General features: G+C 40.4%; 1 protein-coding gene across 26 annotated transcripts in view; it reads right to left on the bottom strand.

Moving 5' to 3' along the window:
* The window catches only part of CLASP1 (cytoplasmic linker associated protein 1), a 162,490-nt gene that overhangs the window by 20,372 nt on the left and 122,848 nt on the right, over positions 1-19,270 (bottom strand). For 8 of the 26 annotated variants that reach the window (XM_066999393.1, XM_066999401.1, XM_066999397.1 and 5 more), the window contains 5 exons: positions 12,567-12,710; positions 11,178-11,284; positions 2,502-2,652; positions 1,253-1,499; positions 262-452 (listed from right to left, as the gene is read on the bottom strand). In XM_066999393.1, the coding sequence (XP_066855494.1) occupies positions 262-452; positions 1,253-1,499; positions 2,502-2,652; positions 11,178-11,284; positions 12,567-12,710 (840 nt within the window). Of the gene's footprint in view, positions 1-261; positions 456-1,252; positions 1,500-2,501; positions 2,653-6,223; positions 6,341-11,177; positions 11,285-12,566; positions 12,711-16,802; positions 16,899-19,270 lie in introns of all 26 variants that reach the window. The other 18 variants (XM_066999392.1, XM_066999407.1, XM_066999409.1 and 15 more) reach the window with 4 other exon arrangements.

Genomic DNA, 19,270 nt, shown 5'->3' with positions numbered 1-19,270 from the left:
TTCCTAGTTATTTGCTACTAAACACTCAGAAGGGAAGGGGAAAAACTGGGACACTTCAGAGTAGCTTGAAATTCATCACTGAGCACACTGACAATGAAAGCAGAGTCAACAGCCTTCAAAGGAAAAAAATGAGCGGTGCAGCATCACTGAAGAGTTGCAATACAAATGCAACAAATTTGATTTAATCTAATTTGCAGAACCTATCACCTTAGATAAAGGCAAAAGAGTTGAGAAGAGTTGAGACAAAAATCTACATCTCACATCTTTGTCTCCAAGTGTTTCCAGCAGCAGGAGCAAAATGGTTTTGAAATGTTCCTCCCAAACTCCGAGGTTATCTTCCCTTGTGATCTTTAGAAGTTCCAGGAGAGCTCCTTTTCGCTCCTCCACCCGTTCATTGTGGTTAGAGAGCTCTTTCAGAAGGTCAGCCACCAAATCCGAATGGTCAATGGGTACTTCTAGGACAAAGGGCAGCAAATCATTTGGGGAATGGGGAAAAGATCAAAAGATGCCCGTATTATTAATCCTCTACAGAACAAAGTGCACATAACAAGTCCCCCCACCCACCCCCCACCCCTCCAGCCCCCAGCCATCAAATCCCAGGTGGCCTCAGTCAAGCAGGGAAGAGGACCTGACTAGCCCAAAATTTTACTTAAGTTCATAATGCTGCTCATGAGTCTGCACACAGTTTCTAACAAACGAAGAAGAGATGACGACTGGATTTCATCCAGTTCCAATAATTACTTCTACAAGACGAGAACCGCCAGAGTTTGTCCTAGACACTCACACCCAAAACCGGTGATCACATGTATGACATTTAGATCAAAGTACAGTGAGTCATCAGTACACTGCGAAGGGATAAAGCGAAGGTGCAGCATCCTTTAAATGAAGTGGAACACTCAATAACAGCGAGCTAATGAGTCATTTCAGTTTTAGAGTAGGAGGTCCCCAGAGTAGCGTCCCTTACAGATACACTTAATTTAGACTCTTAAGAGACTAGTTTGAGACAAACTCCAGGAGGAGGAGAAAAAACAAAACCCACGTTCAAACTGCAGTTTAACATTTTCTTAATTGCCACAAATCAGGTTCTGCTGTTACGTGAGAACACAGAATACTTCATGCCAAGCCTTGACTCAGGTACAAAATAATACTCAACATATACATTGACAGGCATGTACCTGAGAGCACCGCATGCATACAAATACCAGGAACAGAACAAGCTGCCTGCAGTTTTACAAGATAAGCTAATACAAACCATCCCGAAGCTGATCCATGTCATCATCAAACACTGCTTCCTTGAGGGCAGTCTTGTCGTAAGTGTTAATTGTGTCGGAATAAGGATAGGGGTTATACTCTCGAGCACGTGGCCCTGAAAAGGCGCGTGGAGGCTGGGTATTCAGTAAGGAGGTTTTGTTATCTAGAGCCATCCTTCCTCCTTCTACAATGTCACTACTTCCACGGACATCACTAGTAGGTACCGCAAGGCCACCATCTCGAGACACCTGGGGATCCAACACAAAAAAGTCATGAGACTCCTCAAATTCTGTAGAAGCTGTAAGCCTTTTTGAATCCACTCACCATAGGATCATGCATCAATTATTTTGTATAGAATCCTTTACGTGCACATAATTCTTGAATAAAACTTAGATTATCACCTCTTTCCCTAGCTTGTGTAACAGAAGTATCTCATGATCACAGGGTAAAACGCTATGCTAACAGTCCTGAATATGAATCAATATTTATAAAACTACAAGCTAGCAAAAATCAGACAAGCTCTGGGACAGGACTAACCTGCTAAGGAAAAGAAAATTAAGAAAATCAGTATCTTGCTTATGAAACCTCATGACCGACTGATAGAGGACGTTAGATGATTGCCATTTTTTTCCCCATGGTAGCCATAGAGGAGATTAGATGATTGCCAAGGGAGATTAAAGGTTGGACTAGATGATCTTAGAGGTCTTTTCCAATCCTATGATGCTTAGCAAGCTAATGTGAAACGGACAATACAAGAGTCCCAAAGAAAAAAAATCAGACCACCAAGAATTTTTTGCTTTGAAGGCTAACAATCTACTAGCCTAAGCTTGTTCGCCCGGAGAGGAAGCAAAAATACCATTTAAAATTGACACAAATTTTGAATTCAGTATATTTTATTAAAACAAATGGTATCTCATGTAGTAGGTAATTCTGTAACTAGTGATGCAGCATAAGGCACCACATGAGTTGGGCACTCAGAGCGATTTCTTCACACATGAGACATCCACAGTAATCCAGTAAGCATATTTCACAGGAGGTTAAACAGAGTTCTAAGGGAGCAAGGGATTACGTTACTGGTACCCCAAAATTTAGGGATAGGAAGTTAGTAACCAGGGAGACTAACACTTGAAGGAAAAAACAGACCAAGAATAACTGGATTTTGTACACTAGCTAACAATCCAAAGCCAGGTTTGAAAACAACGTTGTGAAACTTTACCTATCTCCAGATGTTAATCAAAACAAATACTTACAATGTCACAGTCTTTCTTTCCATCACGTTTGATTGGCTCATTCAGATCCTCTTGACTACGGAAACTAAATTTTTCAATCGCTTCTGTGACTCCACGAAGAGAGCTGTAGATTTCATCAGAATTTAGGTTCTCCGTGTCATAATCCAGCATACTAAAGACCAAACGTATATGAAATGTTACATATGAAACTGGAAACAACTTTTCACTCAATCAAGAAATGCCGAGTTGGAGACAGATGATTTGGTGTACCATTTCTAACAGTGACTTGTAACAAAACATGAATGGAATCAAAGCTGACTTCAGGTCTGAGTCTCCCCTCAAATTGAGCTAAATCTAGGAGAGGCTCGACTGAAATCAGTGGTATTACATTGCTGTGATTGAGGGGTAATCAGGTCCACCGTTTGTTAGTTACCCACAGTAGTGAGTGTGCTAGCTTCTATAAACCAAAAACCTAGCGCCATCATGGTAACGGTGTTATTTAAAAAGAAAAATAACCACTATGAGAACTCAAAGGGTTGTGACAGCTGGTGGAAAATAAATCAACAAATTAAGTTTCATAATATAATAAATATATTCTGGCAATGGATTCAAATGCAATAGATTTAAATGGAAACAGAAATGTACCTTGACATAAAAGCTTAATCTAACATATTCCAGTTTTCACTTCTAGAGTAGAACAAACAAAACTACTTGCAAGATGCCTTGATAAGAACTTCTGAAATATTGAGCCTAAATTTGAGAATTCTCTCACTCAAATAGAATACCTCCTTGCAGACAGTTTCTCAGAAATTCCTCATCAGCGTAAAGCCACATAAGTTTTGGGATTCCTTAAAGAGTTACCCAAAATTAAGTACCATGAAAAAAAATGCCTAGCATGCAAGGGCAGATGATACAAAAAAAGACATGACTAGGAAGAGCAGCTCCTACATGTTTGGAGGAAATTACAAAGCAATATTGGCACGGCTTTGCTCTATTCAGGGAGAAGTTGAGTTTGCATGACAATCAGTTTTCCAAGAGAGCCTTTACGAAGAGACCCAGTAACTGAGAACAATTTCTCTGGGGGAGTCTCGGATCATAATAGAGCCAGAAGCAAAGAAACCAAAAGAATTTAAGACATTTACATCAAGTTGTTTGTCAATAAGTGGCAAGAAGTGGCTCCCTACAGGGGTGAATTACTATTTCTTAGCATTTTGGGAAGAATTACAGGATAGGCTTGGAGAAGGATGGCTGAACAAAGAGCTGTGCTCCTTTCTGACTAAAGAAAGATTCCCTGTGAGGTGGTGGGGAAAAAGTATCAAAAATAAAAAATCTCTCTTGAATCCTGAGTACACAGCCATTATTTTCTATAGAACTGAAAGTAGGATGTTAATTATCTAGAACTACTACTATTTTTTCTGGAAAAAACTCGAGAACTTTAGACAAAGCATAAAACTGGTGTTGCCTAATTCCTTTGGGATTAACACACTGAAAATAGCCATAATCCCTGGCTCCCAAGCAATGCGCTCGCTCTACAACCACTCAAACCCCAGCACGATGTATTCTGGCAGAGAAACCAAAGAACAAACTCCCTGACTTTAAATAGTGCCTGTCAGGCCAGGCCTGGCTAGGAAGAAAGACAAGCCACTTGAACAACAAATCAAGACCAGGAAACAAAAGCTGTTTATAAACCTACAAAAGTCAGAGTATTTAGGGCCTTTCAGATAGCTGAATGAAACTAATGCACTGTGATTGCTTTCCGGTCAAAAAGAACAAAAAACAGTGGATGCAAATTTTTGATTCTTTGTAAGTATCAGTCAGGGCTAGGACAACATTTGCTTCATACCACCTTGAAAATATTAATTTTGCACTCAAACATGTTTAATTCATAGATCTTAAAGGGTTCTTCACACAATACTTAAGTGAGCAATGGAACGGCCATTATTGAAGGTACATATATATGATTGTAACTGTGTATCCACGCCAAGAGATGGAATGACTTACCAAAAGCCACACAATTAAATCCATGGAGAAAAATACAGAAATAATCACAGATGTACTGACATTAAATCTTCTGCTAAAGTCACTGCTTCTTTCCTCAGGAATGAATTTTGCCCTATACTGCTCCTAAAGAATAGATCAAAGCACATATGCTGCAATGCTAAGTGACTACAGAAATTTCTGAATGAAAAACCACCGGATCTAATGAGTTTTCCAAAACCACCCCAAACCACCTCTTAATAAAATCTGAAGAACCCAGTGATTTCATATGTCAAGAATAAGCCTGTGTGAGAGATCACATTATGGCTGTGCTTTATACAAAATAAAATTCTACATGTAAACACACGTCTACTGACAGCATGAGTGCTGGAATACTTCACAGACAACATGATGGGGGAATAAAAAAATAAAAAATGGATCTACACCCACCTGCCAGGGGTGAAAAAGGCACAAAAACGAAAGAGTGATGCAGAAAACTAGAAGAAAGTCACAGGATGAGTAAGAAGTGAGTAGAGATGAGTAGTGTTTAGGGATGTCACAACATTATTTTCCACATTGTGCTGCACTAAAACAGTAAGCGCTCTACAAGTTTATCAAGATACAGTTTTGAAGTTTTCCAGTGTGACATGAAACGTTTTACTTCCATAAACTATTATTCAGCTCCCAGTCCAAACAACGTGTAAGTAATCAACAGTTTAGGATCCTGAAGCAGTACACAGTAACCCACTTCCTTGCACTTTCAGGCTCTGCGCTGCAATATGTATCAAATTATTCCAAAACCTGTCAGCTAATGAAATGAGGAAAAAATTATTCTGGACTAGTTTAACCCGAAAAATCAACATGGATCTCTTCCACAGATTTTTCAGTATTCTAGAACAGAGTCGTAACATGGATTTGATGTTTTAAATCTGCTGGTATTCATAGAATCCCATATTCTGTATCTCCATATTCCTTCTCAGTCGTCACAGACGCCCAGATTTTCAGTCCTCCAAGAGCTGTTTGTTTGGTTTTGTTTCAATAGTTTTCATATAGGAACAGAGAGACTGCTGCTAGGGTATAAACTTAAAAGATAAAATCCAAGAGGTCTGAAATTAAATTTGGATTCGGACTGTTTTTTGATTAAAACAGCATATAGCTTTGGTCTAGTATACTGATTAAATACCTGTCTCCTCTGCACAAGAGGAATAGCTGTTAAAATTAGCTGTCAATAACCTCCAAACCTCGTGGCAAGGACACAGGATTACAATTCTAATTCCAATACTACCCATTTCCAAGATGTTCCACAATCACTGTGCAAGCAGCTGGTGAAATCCCATACACGTCCCCCTCACTGTCCTAGATGTTCACTACTGCAGTTTGAACGTGCTGGTGTGCCACTTGCACAGTGAATTGGAGGATGTTGCCTGCACTATCACAACGCAACAAGCGCCTGCAGAAAGTGCTCAAGAACTGTGTTCTGCGTTGGAGTCTAACTGTGAAACCTACACCCATTCAGGAAATCCAGCAGGGAGAAGTCATCTGGAAAAAGTCACTTGGGGTTTTTCCACTCGTGTGCCGCGTCTTCCCAACTGAGTGAAGAAGCGGCTGACTGCCCTCTCCCCGCTCTGAGAGCTAACATCAGCCCATTTGCTTTTTCGACCAAATCCTCTGAAAATTGTTTCCCACGTTTGAACAAATCCTGTGGTATGAAAGGTAAATAATGCTGTGACATCTCAGACAAGTTGGTTTAACAGGTAGCTTGTTACCTGGGAGAATAAGAGCGCCTGAAAGTCTTGTGGGAAGGAGCGGTGGGGATGGAGTTAGGCTGAGAAAGGGGAGGGGGGTGCTTCGACAGCCCGTCTGCACTCCAACCCCAGAACCGACTGCAGTGATCAGAGGAGAAACGAAAGAGAAAAAACAGAGAAAGGAGAGGGAGAAAAAAAAGAAACTATAATCTGAGTGGCTTAGTGCTGTCATGCTGCCTTGGAGAGAGAAAAAAATTAATAGAAACAAAATTAAACAAGAATACTCCATTGAGCCCCTTAAGTCATTGCTTTGGCCTTTATTTCTCAGTTCCACTTTTTTTTTCTTCCTCTAACACAAGGATACGGCTCACACAAAAATAGTCCCTGGTAAATTGCATAAATGGTTATAGTCACTATGAACAACATTTAAAATGCTCTAAGTGAACAATCCCTGACCATGCATCTGTACCCAAATGCTACACAGACATTTGCAATCAACAGAATTTCCTGGAAGAAAGGAAACCCGGAGCTGGACTTAACGAGTAAATGAAAATCAGTCTATAGGGTGTTAATGCATCATGTAAACTGGAGGCTTGGCCCTGGTCTTCGCAGACAAACCTGGGAAGACTGAGTTAAACCCAGCCTCCAAGTCAGTTCAAATTTCTTTTCAAACTTCTGTGTGGACCTTTGGGTTAGCAAACGATACTGTGCCTCTGGGTCAAGGCATCTGTGTGAATTTAACCTTTGCTTTTGTCCTGCTCCCTTTACATCACATGGATTTTCAAAATCATCATCTAAGCAACAATATAGATGCTAGAGATGGTGGAATATTCAGGATACCACTTTGTTTCTGTTAAGTACACTTATCTCAGGAAGTCACATTTGTGTACACACAAGTGGAAGACTCGAGGAGAGTAGAAGTGGCAAACAAGCCAAGAATTGCTCCAGAACAAATAGCAGCAATGCCAACTGAAAACCCAGCGTGAAGCGTGGTGTCAAGAAATGCAGTTGTTAACCAGAAATATAAAACCAGCTATTACAATCAACTATTCCAGAAACACACACGACAACCAGACTGCTCCCACAGCTCAGATCTCACCTACCTGCAAACAGGCCACTGAACAATGCAGGCTTGTCCTTATTGTGTAAGGTGGGTGGCTTATTTTAGTTCTTTTTCCACACCCTGCCTTGCTCAACTTAATACAGAAACTATTAAAGTTTACTTTTAATGGTATTTTCAATTAAAAAACAAGCATGTAAACTTTTAAAGCTAAATAAAATTATGTAGTTTCTATGAAAAAAATAAGCACAAACATATATAACCAAGTTTTCATCCTTTTATTTTGATATATTTCCTCTTGGAAGAATGAAATTTGTTCTTTTAGTAATTGGAACTATGCACAGATTTCTGAGCTACTATTGAAGGCAAACTTATTTATTGTTATTACTTCAAATATTCCTAATGAATTCTAAGTGAAAATTCACAACCTGCGTGTGACATCTTGGCTCAGAAGATCATTTGCTAGTCAGAATGGCATTCATACACTGGAGCAATTCACAGCCTAGTATTTTCCTTTTTGTCATATTGTGCCACTTACTAAATCTAAGAAGATTCTCTCCATCCAACACAAACTCATATCCGTTCATCTGACATTGCCCAGGAAACAGTCTGTCTTCTTAGTCAAGAATGTTTTTTTCCCCCCCCCTATTGTCTTCAGTCTTCCCAAGTGCCCTCCCCTGATTTTTCTTCTTCTGACTCCCCTCCCCCAGGACTATCAGGGCAACAAAAGCAGGTACAAATGCAGAAGCAACTCACAGATGCAGTGCGTATGTCCTAGTGACCATGAAAGCAGAACAGTATGGAGCAAATGCAAGCAGAAAGAAGGGCTTTGTCCAAGGCCGTGAGAGCAAGTAATCCTTCCGAAGACACTAACAGCAGGGACTACACAATGTGTGGGGCACACATGATCATCTTGGTTAGCAGTTTAGCTGGTAGCATCAGCAAAGTCCACTTCAACCAGAACATTCACTATCCAGGCAGTTCAAATACATGTAATGTATGCACAAAGCTAAGTCGCTAGGAATTCATTTGGGATGGCAATAATACATGAGAAGTAATGTGACCTGAGGGCAGGGGCAGACATACTTGCTATAGATAGTATCAGTAAAGCTTTGCTGATTCATACCTAGAACATGGCCCACAAACCATTAATTATATGGGACAGCAGCTATGCTCAGCAGCTTTTTTTTTTTTTTTTTTTTTTAAATAACCCTACAAAACCCAAACTATCCTTTCTACATGGAAGGCTAGACACCCCAGCCCCCAAAACATAGTCATCTTTATACATGACTCCTCCAATCTGTGTATCACAATAAAGTTCAAAGGAAAATGTAATCCTCAAAATCAATGCTGGCATTAAGAACTGAAGATAATCTTTTCAACCAGCTGCTCTTGAGCTGCCCAGACAAGCCATAGGCATAGACAAGGTAAGCAGAGCCTGCACACGGAATATCCTAATAGGCAATAGTAAGATACTCAGACAACCTTCCTACAACCCTTTGGGAATGGGCCCCAAAAGAGGTATGGCAAACCTGGTTTCAAAGAACGGCCCTGCAGAGAAACAGCAGTAACATTTATCCTTTTACACTGCTACCAGAATGACCTGGAACAGCTCATTTTTCGGGTTTGTAGAGAAAAAACTCATGTTCTGCATCACAAGACGAATTGCAAACCACAAGCATTTACAATGGGAAGATGACATACAAGCATCTATACCACCATCATCTGCAGTACTGCAGTATACTCTGCTTCCCAAAGTCTATTAACACATCTTCCAAAGCCTTTTTTCTTAAAGGACTGCACATAGTCTTCAAAACAACCAAGTTCTCCTTTGTTCTTTAAGTGAGGACCATGCTCAAACCGCACTACACAACACACCTTCAGGAGGGATGCAATCCTGCAGAATATCAGAAATGACTGCCCCTGATTTGCAACACCGCTTTTTCTGCAAGTGGTGAAAATCTGCAGCTACTGTTACTGCTTATATGATACCCACAAAAATGGTAGGAATCCTCCCCTCAATATTTTAAATGGCTTTTAAGCTTTTAAAGCAGCTTATAGCTTCACCTATCATTGAACAGTAATTTTTACATGTCAGTTTTGATTAACTAAATCCAGCAAGGAAGCAGGACACACTAATAGAAAAGATATGTAAAATTTTGGATCAACATCTCTAAGAACTCCCTATCCCACCCAAAAATTGAAGGAATGATTGCTTTTGAAAGGAAATTCCTGGACCACTACACCAGTGACAATTTTGGTCTTTGCAATTTAATGACAGAATGCTCTAGGTTTACATGCCCTCTCTAACTATTCCTCGAGAACATATTACGTGGGAAAAATCCTTCTGTTCCTAAACTCCAAATGCTAAAAACAGCAACACCAAACTATTGAGTGAATGATGAAAGCTATCAGCATTTTGATACATATATTCTGACATCAGCAGGTGATAAGAATGTAAAGACAAACTGAAGAGCAGTGAGTGAAGTGGCAAAAACGAGTTGTGTCACAATGGCAAAACTCAAAATGTACTGTAAAAGGTTGTGAATTTATAAAACGTGCCACGTGCAAACATGGCCAAAGACTCAATCACTGGGAGACGCATATCTCAGTTCGTAATTCCCATGACAAACATCAATCAGCACAGCAACAATACTCAAGCTAGCAGAAGAGAAAGCAACATTGTTGGAACCATTCCCCTGAAGCTCTACCACTTAATTTTTTAATGAAACCTTTGTTGAAAAGCCTCATAATAGGCAACTCGACCTTGGCTTGCAACCTGTCAGTCTAGTTTTGGATTACAGCAGATCTAGGGTCACAAAGATGTATTTAGATATCCAAAATTTCCTCAGGAAACTGTGCCTTCCTCATATGCTGCTGGAATTAGTCTTAACTGATGCATTAAATGCTAACAACCTGTGTTTTAACTGACATGTGGAACTCAAATGCCTAGGCATCCCTCCAGATAAGGTTTAGCAAGTCACGACAGGGCTGATCAAGAGATTTCAGCACCAATTACTATACAGGACTATGAACTGCAGTCCTTGCCCAGCATGTTTCCTTCTGTCTCTCGTTATGACTTAGTGAAGTGATGATGCAGGGCAGGCAGGCAACAGCAGCAGCTTTGAAGTGTCCTCCAATATTTCTATGGCCCCAGAGCACACTGTTTAAATCCATTATCTCCTCCGCTCTGATTTTTTCTGTAACCCCAAAATGTACATTCCCAACATTCAAGAGTCCGTGTTTACTCAGCACAAAGTTTTGGAGTGGATTAATATATTCTAGCACAGCATCTGCAGCTTCAGCAAGACACCTAATTACAACAGACACGCTGCCCAAAGGATCAGGACACTACTCTGCTAGTGAGCAACCAGGATGGTGATTTGCAAGTTGTGCAGCAATAAAATACCATCTCTGCTTGTTGTGCATCCTCGAAAAGCACAAGAGGGGAAGAGGGGAGACTTAGCATTTCTCTCAGCAGCACAAGAACTGCACTAGTGAGATGAATTACTGATCACAAGGGTACACCTAAAAAACAAACTCCCAAAACCCTTGACCTGGAAGTTTTCATGTACTTTGTGATATCTGAAACCTAAACAAGACCTCATTTCTAATGCTGCCATTCAATATTACCTTTATTAAATCCACAAATGTGATTCTGGAGAAGGCCTAGCTATGAAAGAAAATTAATATAAGAACAGACTTTAAGGTTACACAGATCAACACGAGGACTCAAACACTGAAGGCAATCACCAACCACGTATTACCGTGTTCAAAGCCTGTTCCGTTGGAGCAATTTACTGTAAACCTTTGGTGTCTCCTTTGTTTTCAAAGTGAGTCACATTTTGAAAATGCACGCTCAGTGTTGAAACCCTTTAATATTTTGTAAGTGGTTTAATTAACCTGCCACATTACCTTGGAGACAGCCCACCATGGGAACAGTTGGTAGGTGAAGTTAAGGGGCTGGTTCTGCTGCTGGAGTGCCGGGAAGGAGTCCGACCAAGGGTATTGCTGGGAGAACCCTGGCACAGAAGCAGGAAGACAGGGATTAGCAGTGTGTTGCAAGACACAGAGTCGTACACAGCAACAGGTCCAAATATTGCCTTTGTTTGCGCTAGACAAGCTTAGAGGAGTTTTGGTTCTTGCTCCTAACCTAAAAATCTGCAACCATGGCTCATGTAGTCAGAAATACATTCTTGAACATACTGCTAGAGGATCGAGAAGCACATACACACTTTTCTACAATCCAAAGAAACTGTAATTTTAACTCTGCAGCATGTATGCCAACATAGCCAGAAGAATGGTTTAGCAATCCACCAAGCTACCCAGGTTCTCAGACACTATTTTCCAGGCTCCAAAGTATGCAGACCATTACCCTGGCAATTTAACAATTTAATTATGCAGCTATTTTACGCATTGCCTAACGCATTCGGATTGTGCTTGTTATGAGCATAAGCAAGCAATCTAACTTATCATTTTTCCACTGGCCTGCGTAATCATTTATATTGCAGCAAAATGAGTAGAAACCGTTCCCGATTCTGACTCAATTCACACAAGAGGAAGTTAAACGAGGTAGAAGGGACTAGAGACTCCAGTCCTTTCTCCTGGAAGCCTAACACTGTAATTCTAGCTTACACAAAGGTCTGTTTGTCTTTATGGAAGGGCAAAGATGGGAGGGTTCAAATTCCAGTAAATTTCACAAGATTTCACATGAAAAAGACAAAAAATATCCTAATCCTTCCTGCTGTGAGGGGAAAAAAGGTTTAGAAGCACAATTTAATTTTCTATTAATGTATTTTCAGAGAAATTAAAATATGCAAGCGCTCTACATAAAATCAAAACAGAAGGTAACAATTGTCAACTGAGGAGACCTGGTAGGTCAAATTAAAGATGTTGCAAGCTTTTGTATGGACAATATATCATCAATTAAACTGATTTTAATAGTAGCAGTACACCCAGTAAATCTGAGGGATCAGGATCTCTGCTTTAGCCAAAAGTTCATTACTGGCAGAATTTTCAAAAGCACCACTGACTTGAAAGCACAAACCCAATGAACCCAATGAATGTTCTTCTCAGCATTTTTTTTTTTTGAAATCTACACTTGTAATGGCTGTATTAAACTTAAAAATAACTGAATTATTAGTTTTAACAGTCCCTATTAAAGCAACACCAAACAGAAGCCTTTGCTGTCCTATTGCTTCAAGACAACAGCTACAGACAGTTTATACTACTGAACATCTGCAACAGCTTATCAGGGAGCTGCCGCCTTAGTGCTCTGCTGTTTGCAATAACACAGGCTCTCACCACACTGGTGTTACTGGAGTTCTTGAGGTGGTTGTGCAGGAGCTTGGTAGCACCGTCCTGGAATGTTTTTGGCAAGGCACCAAGTAACATGGTAAACTCAGGAGTGTTCAGTTCGAAGAGGGAAATCAGGACTATTTGCGCTGCCTGAAAAGAAGAAAAGATCACCGGTTTTTAGTCTGAGCATGCGTTCTGTTGGCAACAATCGTTATGGTAAATACTTGTTTCATTTAAACTCCATATTAAACTTCTGACATATTCCTCGTCATGCGTCGCAAGGAATTACTAACTGCTACCGTTACCTTTTCAGTTCTTTGAGCTTACAATACACTTTGCCGTTTATATCGTTAATTATATCAGTAATTCCTCAGATGTGTACGGTGTACTCAGGTGTGTACTAGCTCACAGCTAGTGAGAAAAATCTTATTCTCTTGTCCAGCACATATTTTCATTGAAAAGTCACTGCAAAAACGTTCAGATAAGTATGAAGAATCTAGAACTACAATTTGTCATTCCCATATTATTTATTCTAAGTGCAAAAGGGACTAGAGTTCTCTTCCCACCCCACTTCTCTTCCTAAGGATCCAACAACTTTGTTGTATCAGACAATCCCTGCTCCTGTTTTCCCACCTTTCCTTGCCTCACCATTGAGGCTGTTTCAGCAACAGAAGTCTGGCTTAAGTGGAAGATCTACCAAGAGGGGGAGAAAAACCTTTCCCTCTTCCCTAGACAGGCTAAAAACCCCACCAGACTCCCTAAATTTAGGGAGTGTAACCAGCATACCACCAAAACAACTGGCAATTTCGCCATTACTCTCACTGTAAAGGGTTTTGCCATATCTGTCTGAAGAGCTGCTGGCAGAACAGGATCTCCACTAACTCCGTAAGTAAACATAAAGCTCTGCACATCCTGAACTAAGACAATGGGATAAAATGGGAATGAAAGCAGAATAAATCACCGAATGCAGATCTACAGGAGTAATTAATATCACATGTTCCTAACTAGATTTCCCCAGCAACATATAACCCATGTGGATTGCACCAATCCTGCTTCCTTCTGCCCCTGCCTTGAGAATATATGAAGATACAATACAAAAAAGTGATTATAAGAACAGTAAAAATAAAGCCATGGTGGAGGACATCTGCAGTACCACCTTCTCCAACTGTGGTCTAGCCATTGACACACCAAAGTCCAGAATATATATCTGGATACAAAGCAGTGCCTTAAGCTAACAGGGTAAGAAGTGAGACTACTTGTGCTTTTATTTTGGAACAGCACACAAACAGGCTTAGGAAGAGGAGACACTTGTGTCTTACCCTTTGGGAACTTTCCAAAATTTCCTAAAAATGAAAAATAACTTTAAAGAGAGCAAAAATATAGTTCACTATTGTGGGGATAACTGTACATTCATTATTCTCATCAACTCAAAGGAGAAGGAACTTTTAGTAAATAACGCATTTGTAAAGTTGTGATAATTAAGTGTATCTGCAGTTCCCTGTGAAGAGGAATCTGTTAGCAGATGATGAACTTGGGTACACAGAAACCCTTTCATAGTGGAGGAGCATCAAAGCACCTCATTGTTTCAGTATACAAATTGCAGTTCAAGCTACGCTGATCCTTCTGCTCATCTGGTCAATGTGCAGCAACACAGCTTTGTGTATAAAAACATTTTCCGTCTGTAGATCTCAAAGTTTAACAAGTAACATCCTTTCCATATAGCCAACAAAGAAACTGAGGCACACAACACTCGATTGGCTTCCACGGACTGCAACAAACAGGTCTTCAGACTCTTCATTTCAGATAGATCATGCTGCCTCCTGCCAGAACTCCCACTGACTTGAACAGAAACACAGCACGTCATCAATCACTTTGCACTAAGATCTACAGATGAGAAGCAGGGAGATAATTTTTTCCTGTGGCTTTCTTAACTGCAGGCTCTACCATCATCTGGCCTGAGTTTTGGGCAGCTCTGTCAGGAAGCTTGCATGGTATCCAACAGGCACGTGTATTTCTGTCAGCCGTGATCAAAGAACTTTAAAGGTTTCACCAGCACACTATTTTCTGTAATAAAAATATTACTGTGAACAAGACCTCAAGATCAGCGTGTTGAACTGAATGCAAAGTGACAAGTCATGCCAACATACAGTCACATTTGTGAACACCATGCACATCCTGAACTGTTAGGAAATGGACATGCAGATCTTGTGTCAGAACAAGCAGACCTCATAGACGTGAGGATAAAAAAAAAAAAAAAAAAAGGGAAAATTGATCAGGAAGGTTCCCAGGTTTAAAGATTGCTCAAAGACTAGAATACCTGGAGATATTCTAGCAGTCAGGTGCTGCCCAGGGCACAGCGAGGCAGGAAACGATTTAAGATACCGTTGTACCACATGTGTCATCAATGGGTTAAAAATAAGATCAACCTTGGAAAACTCCTGTGTAAAAACAGCCAAAAAGGCACAAGACCATGCGCTGTCTATAACGCGGTATTCTGGAAGTATCTTTCTTGTGGTGTGCCAGAGGGGTCCAAAAAGCATCTCACAGATCTCTGAGCAAGAATTTCACCAAAGCTCCTCCAGGGACTCTGATCCTGTGGCTTCCCATTGAAGCAGAGGGCTACCTAACTGGTACAGGTTAACCCTGACACGCAGACACCGACAGCACTGATGCTGCACTACAGGAATCGCTGAAAACTTTCAGCTCCCATAAATCAACTCAGTTTTGTTTCACTTCTTTGTCTTGGCTGTAATGAAAACAGAACTGTGTCCACCCTCCCTCTTTGCACAGACCACAGCTTGTTTTTAGCACTCTCTGCCAGGCTGCCAGTATTTTGTGTACACTGTGCTCTCCAGTAGCTTTGTTACTGCCTGCAAGTAGGTCACTGGGCTTTGAATGGGGGGCTGCACAGTGGCTCACAACGCGTATACTCTTATGCAGCCTCAAAGCAAGCAGACCTATGGTCTATATTGTTTGAAATAAAGCCAAGGACTACTACAGCCTGTGAGTGGTGCTCCAGTAAAGCTCTCAAAAGCAACGGCGGAGCTATGCAGTTTAATCTTGGCTGTGTTGTTTTTAAATAGTCCTCATTTAGTATACATTACCTAGTCGAAGGGCTTTTTTTCTCCTTCAAATAGCCCTTTGAGCTTTAAAATCTGTGAATTCTCAGCCTGTGACTGATTAGAGAGCATTTTCATAATCACTGGTCATTTCTGAAAATCTTGGTCCTTGTTTCACTAGATTACTGAAGGAAATTAAAACAAACCCGTAACAAAAATCTTACTTCTGTACATAACATACCAACATTCTCCATGCAACACTCATGCTTGATGACATATAATTTGAAGAGAGCAATACCTGAATTTCCCTTTGCCCTTGCGTTCCTGTACTATTACCATGGAACACCAATCCATCTCCTTTCAGCAAGAAATAATGTAGACCCTATAGATTATCTAATCTTAACGAGGCAGTTCTCTGCTGGCTCGAGCTAGAGAAACCCCAGTAAATAGCCTGCCTGTGCTAGTGAGGGGGTCTGGCTCCATGTCAGGTTGTTGAATCATTTGCAAAGGATTGCTTATGCAACTTCATTATTTTCCTTATAACAATGCAGCAAGAGATCAGGTTCCACAAGCTGGCAACAGCTCCCAAAGTTTCATATTTATGCCAATGCAAAAGTCATGCTGTCTAACTGCCAGCTGCTAAAGGGACACAAGTGCTTTTGCAACTTGGAAGGTTTTGTTGCTGTAGTTGTTTCGCCTTTTTTAAAAATTATTATTTTATTAGAATCCAGTAACCTCTGCAAATTAGTTGAAATATATTAAAGACCTTTTGAAGCAGCTTGGGCTCATTACGCAGAATGATCAGGCTAACTGGAAAAATGTTAAGGGGTAATGCTGTCAGTGGCCTAAGCTGAATACAAGCACCTTATGGTTGCTACTGCAGCTGGTCCGATAACAACCAAGCGGAATGAGCAGCTACTTGCCTGAACTATTTGAAAACAGTTTTCAAGTTACTCAAATCTGTATCAGTGATGGGCTCACCACATTATCAGCCCCATAAAAGGGGAGGACCCCAAACTGTTGAGACACAAAAACAAAAAGTAACAGAAAAGCACAAAGCCAAAAATTACTTGACACACAGACACACTTTCTTCAGGCACCTAGTCAAGGTCTCTTTACACAGCTAGACCATTGAGACTGCAAACTAGATTAGTGTGATTAGTACACATAGCTTTTAGTCTACCTGTTTACATTTCTCTTCCAAGTTTCCTTCACCGGGCCCTGAGGAAGCTGCAGTTGTCCTAGCTGGCAAATCCTCACCTACCCAACTATGCATGGTCTGGGTTTAACAAACAGGAAAGTTGATATTATTTAAAGAAGGCATTTCAACTAAATCATCTAAACAGTACACATGCTATCTTTTTGCAGAAGAGTTTTAATCAGTTGCTTGCTTAATCTCAAGAAACAAAAAGCATTAATATTTGATTTACCTACAGGAGCATTCCTTTCAGCAGAGGGCAGCAGTGACCGGAAGTTAAATTCAGCCACAACTCTCATGTTTACTGATCATCCATCCCTTAGAGCTCCTACAAAGTGTTATTTTGGCAGCTTCCTGACAATCTCCATAACTGCTTGAGAAGCCCTGCTGAGGTGCAGAGCCTCGGTGGCATGCTGCTCTGAGACGGCACCAGGGCATCCCGGGAAGAGGAGCCTGCATCTGCCCGTGCCTATCCTTGCAGACGGGCCTCAGAGAGTTCAGAGGAAGATACAGTTGAGAACTTGCAAACTCCTGACTCCAGCCTGGACGTCAGTCTAATAGCCCAATGCTGTCTACAGACACCTTCTATAATGTGATTAGTTTGAAGAAGGTGCACGTCTACTCACTTTTGAAAAATATACTCCGTATGCTTTATTCATTTCACCATCCAGCCTAGGGTAAATGTGGTTTTGGTAATGTAAGGCATACTGGAACAGAGACACACACTCTCTCATGTCCCTTGGACTTACACTAAAATGCAGATCAAATATAGATCCACAAAGATCAGGAGGCAACAGAGACACATTAGGCAGATTGTATTAGCACACATTGGCATATGGCAATGCTTCAATCCTCTGATGAGCGCAGCTGATGTTAAGTGAGTTAATTCACTTTCACTGAGAGTGTTTAGGGGCTTTAAACAAGCATTATTGAGGTGTATTTTCCAGTAGAAAATTAACTGTGATTGGGCACTAAGCTAAAAAAAAAAAAAGGCTGCCAAACAAGACCGCCTCTTTGTTCCCTTTTTGGGTCTATAATCAGATGAGAAGAGACATCCACATTACTGATATGGTAATATGAAACATCTTCATCAGTTCATACATAACTCAAGCACGTTAGCTTGATTTCCAGTTTTTAAATACACATATTCCCAAAAGATTTGTATTAGAATATGCTGTTTACATCCATATCCTGAAAAGGAAGAAATTGTTTTTAAACAGATTTACATATAGAATTAATATACAGATTAAATCCACACTGTTTTATACAGCACACAATATATCATGAAAGGTTTTTACAAGTCCCAGATGGTTGCATTACATGTGTCAAAGGCATCTCAAACAAGTGCCAACTAGACCTATGCAGCACTGAATCACCACATTCTCATTACAGCTCTAGGATGGATTACGACTCCTTATGCATGTTGTTCTTTTGTCACCTGGTCACAGCAAAGACTTGTGTTCAGATTACTTCAGGAGAGCCAGATGTTATCCCAGAAGTAAAGCTGATGAAGGCTACTGTGAATAACTGCTTGTTGTGAAATGGCATGTGAAGTAGAAATGGGTTGAAGGAGCTCCTATGGTACGCCTGGCATGATGTAGGTCTGAATTCTGAGGGGGTGATTCCCACATGTAAACTTGTAAAATGGAGGAAGAAAGGAGTAAGCTTGTAAAAGGAGGAAGAAAAGTTTCTGAAGATAGTTTGTAACAAAAACATGCCCTTTAAACTGCAAGGAGTTTCAAATCCTGATTTTCAAAATAGACCCGTCACTTATACCTACATAAGGTGTGCATATATTTTTCTATACATGGCACGTACACAAAAATATAATGCCCATGCACGTAATATAAGCATGAGTATTCACATTTTATGAAGCAATTTCTTATCTCATAACATCAGGCACTTCCAGTTTGAAGCAAACTGAGAAAAGGTAACTGCTTCTATTAAAAGCTGAGCATTAGAGGATCCTATAAGGCTGTACAAATCCAAGAGATTCACTTCAAGGAAATCTAGCCCTGAGACCGTGTTTCCAACAAGCATGCGATGATTTTCTTGCAACTAATGCTGGGAAAAGCGATTTACCTTACACTGCATACACTAAAAATATTTGGGCTCTCATAGCTCTCTAGCATCAATTTCAAAACAAACAGAAAACAAGGGCTACTGTTTTGGAAACATAGTTAGAACACCAAGATCTTTTTTGTTCTAATAGCATTAAACCAAGTAAATACCCAAGTCCACCAAGTGTCAGTTTTGATACATTACACTATTTTTCCCCTAACACCAACTAAGTTAAAATGCCTGAAATGAGTAGTTCTTTGCATTTAGACCTTGTCTGACTTCTTTAGAAATCTCCTTTGACTAAAAGGCTGGTCTCAGAAGTACGGACACAGTCCGTAAGCCTGAGATCAAACCCTAAGGCCTGGTTCTCTGGTAACTTGATCCTTAACGGA

Source organism: Anser cygnoides, chromosome 6, assembly GCF_040182565.1.
Source record: "Anser cygnoides isolate HZ-2024a breed goose chromosome 6, Taihu_goose_T2T_genome, whole genome shotgun sequence".
Lineage (NCBI taxonomy): Eukaryota > Metazoa > Chordata > Aves > Anseriformes > Anatidae > Anser > Anser cygnoides.
The sequence above is the reverse complement of the archived record's forward strand: the minus strand, read 5'-3'. Positions and strand labels throughout refer to the sequence as shown.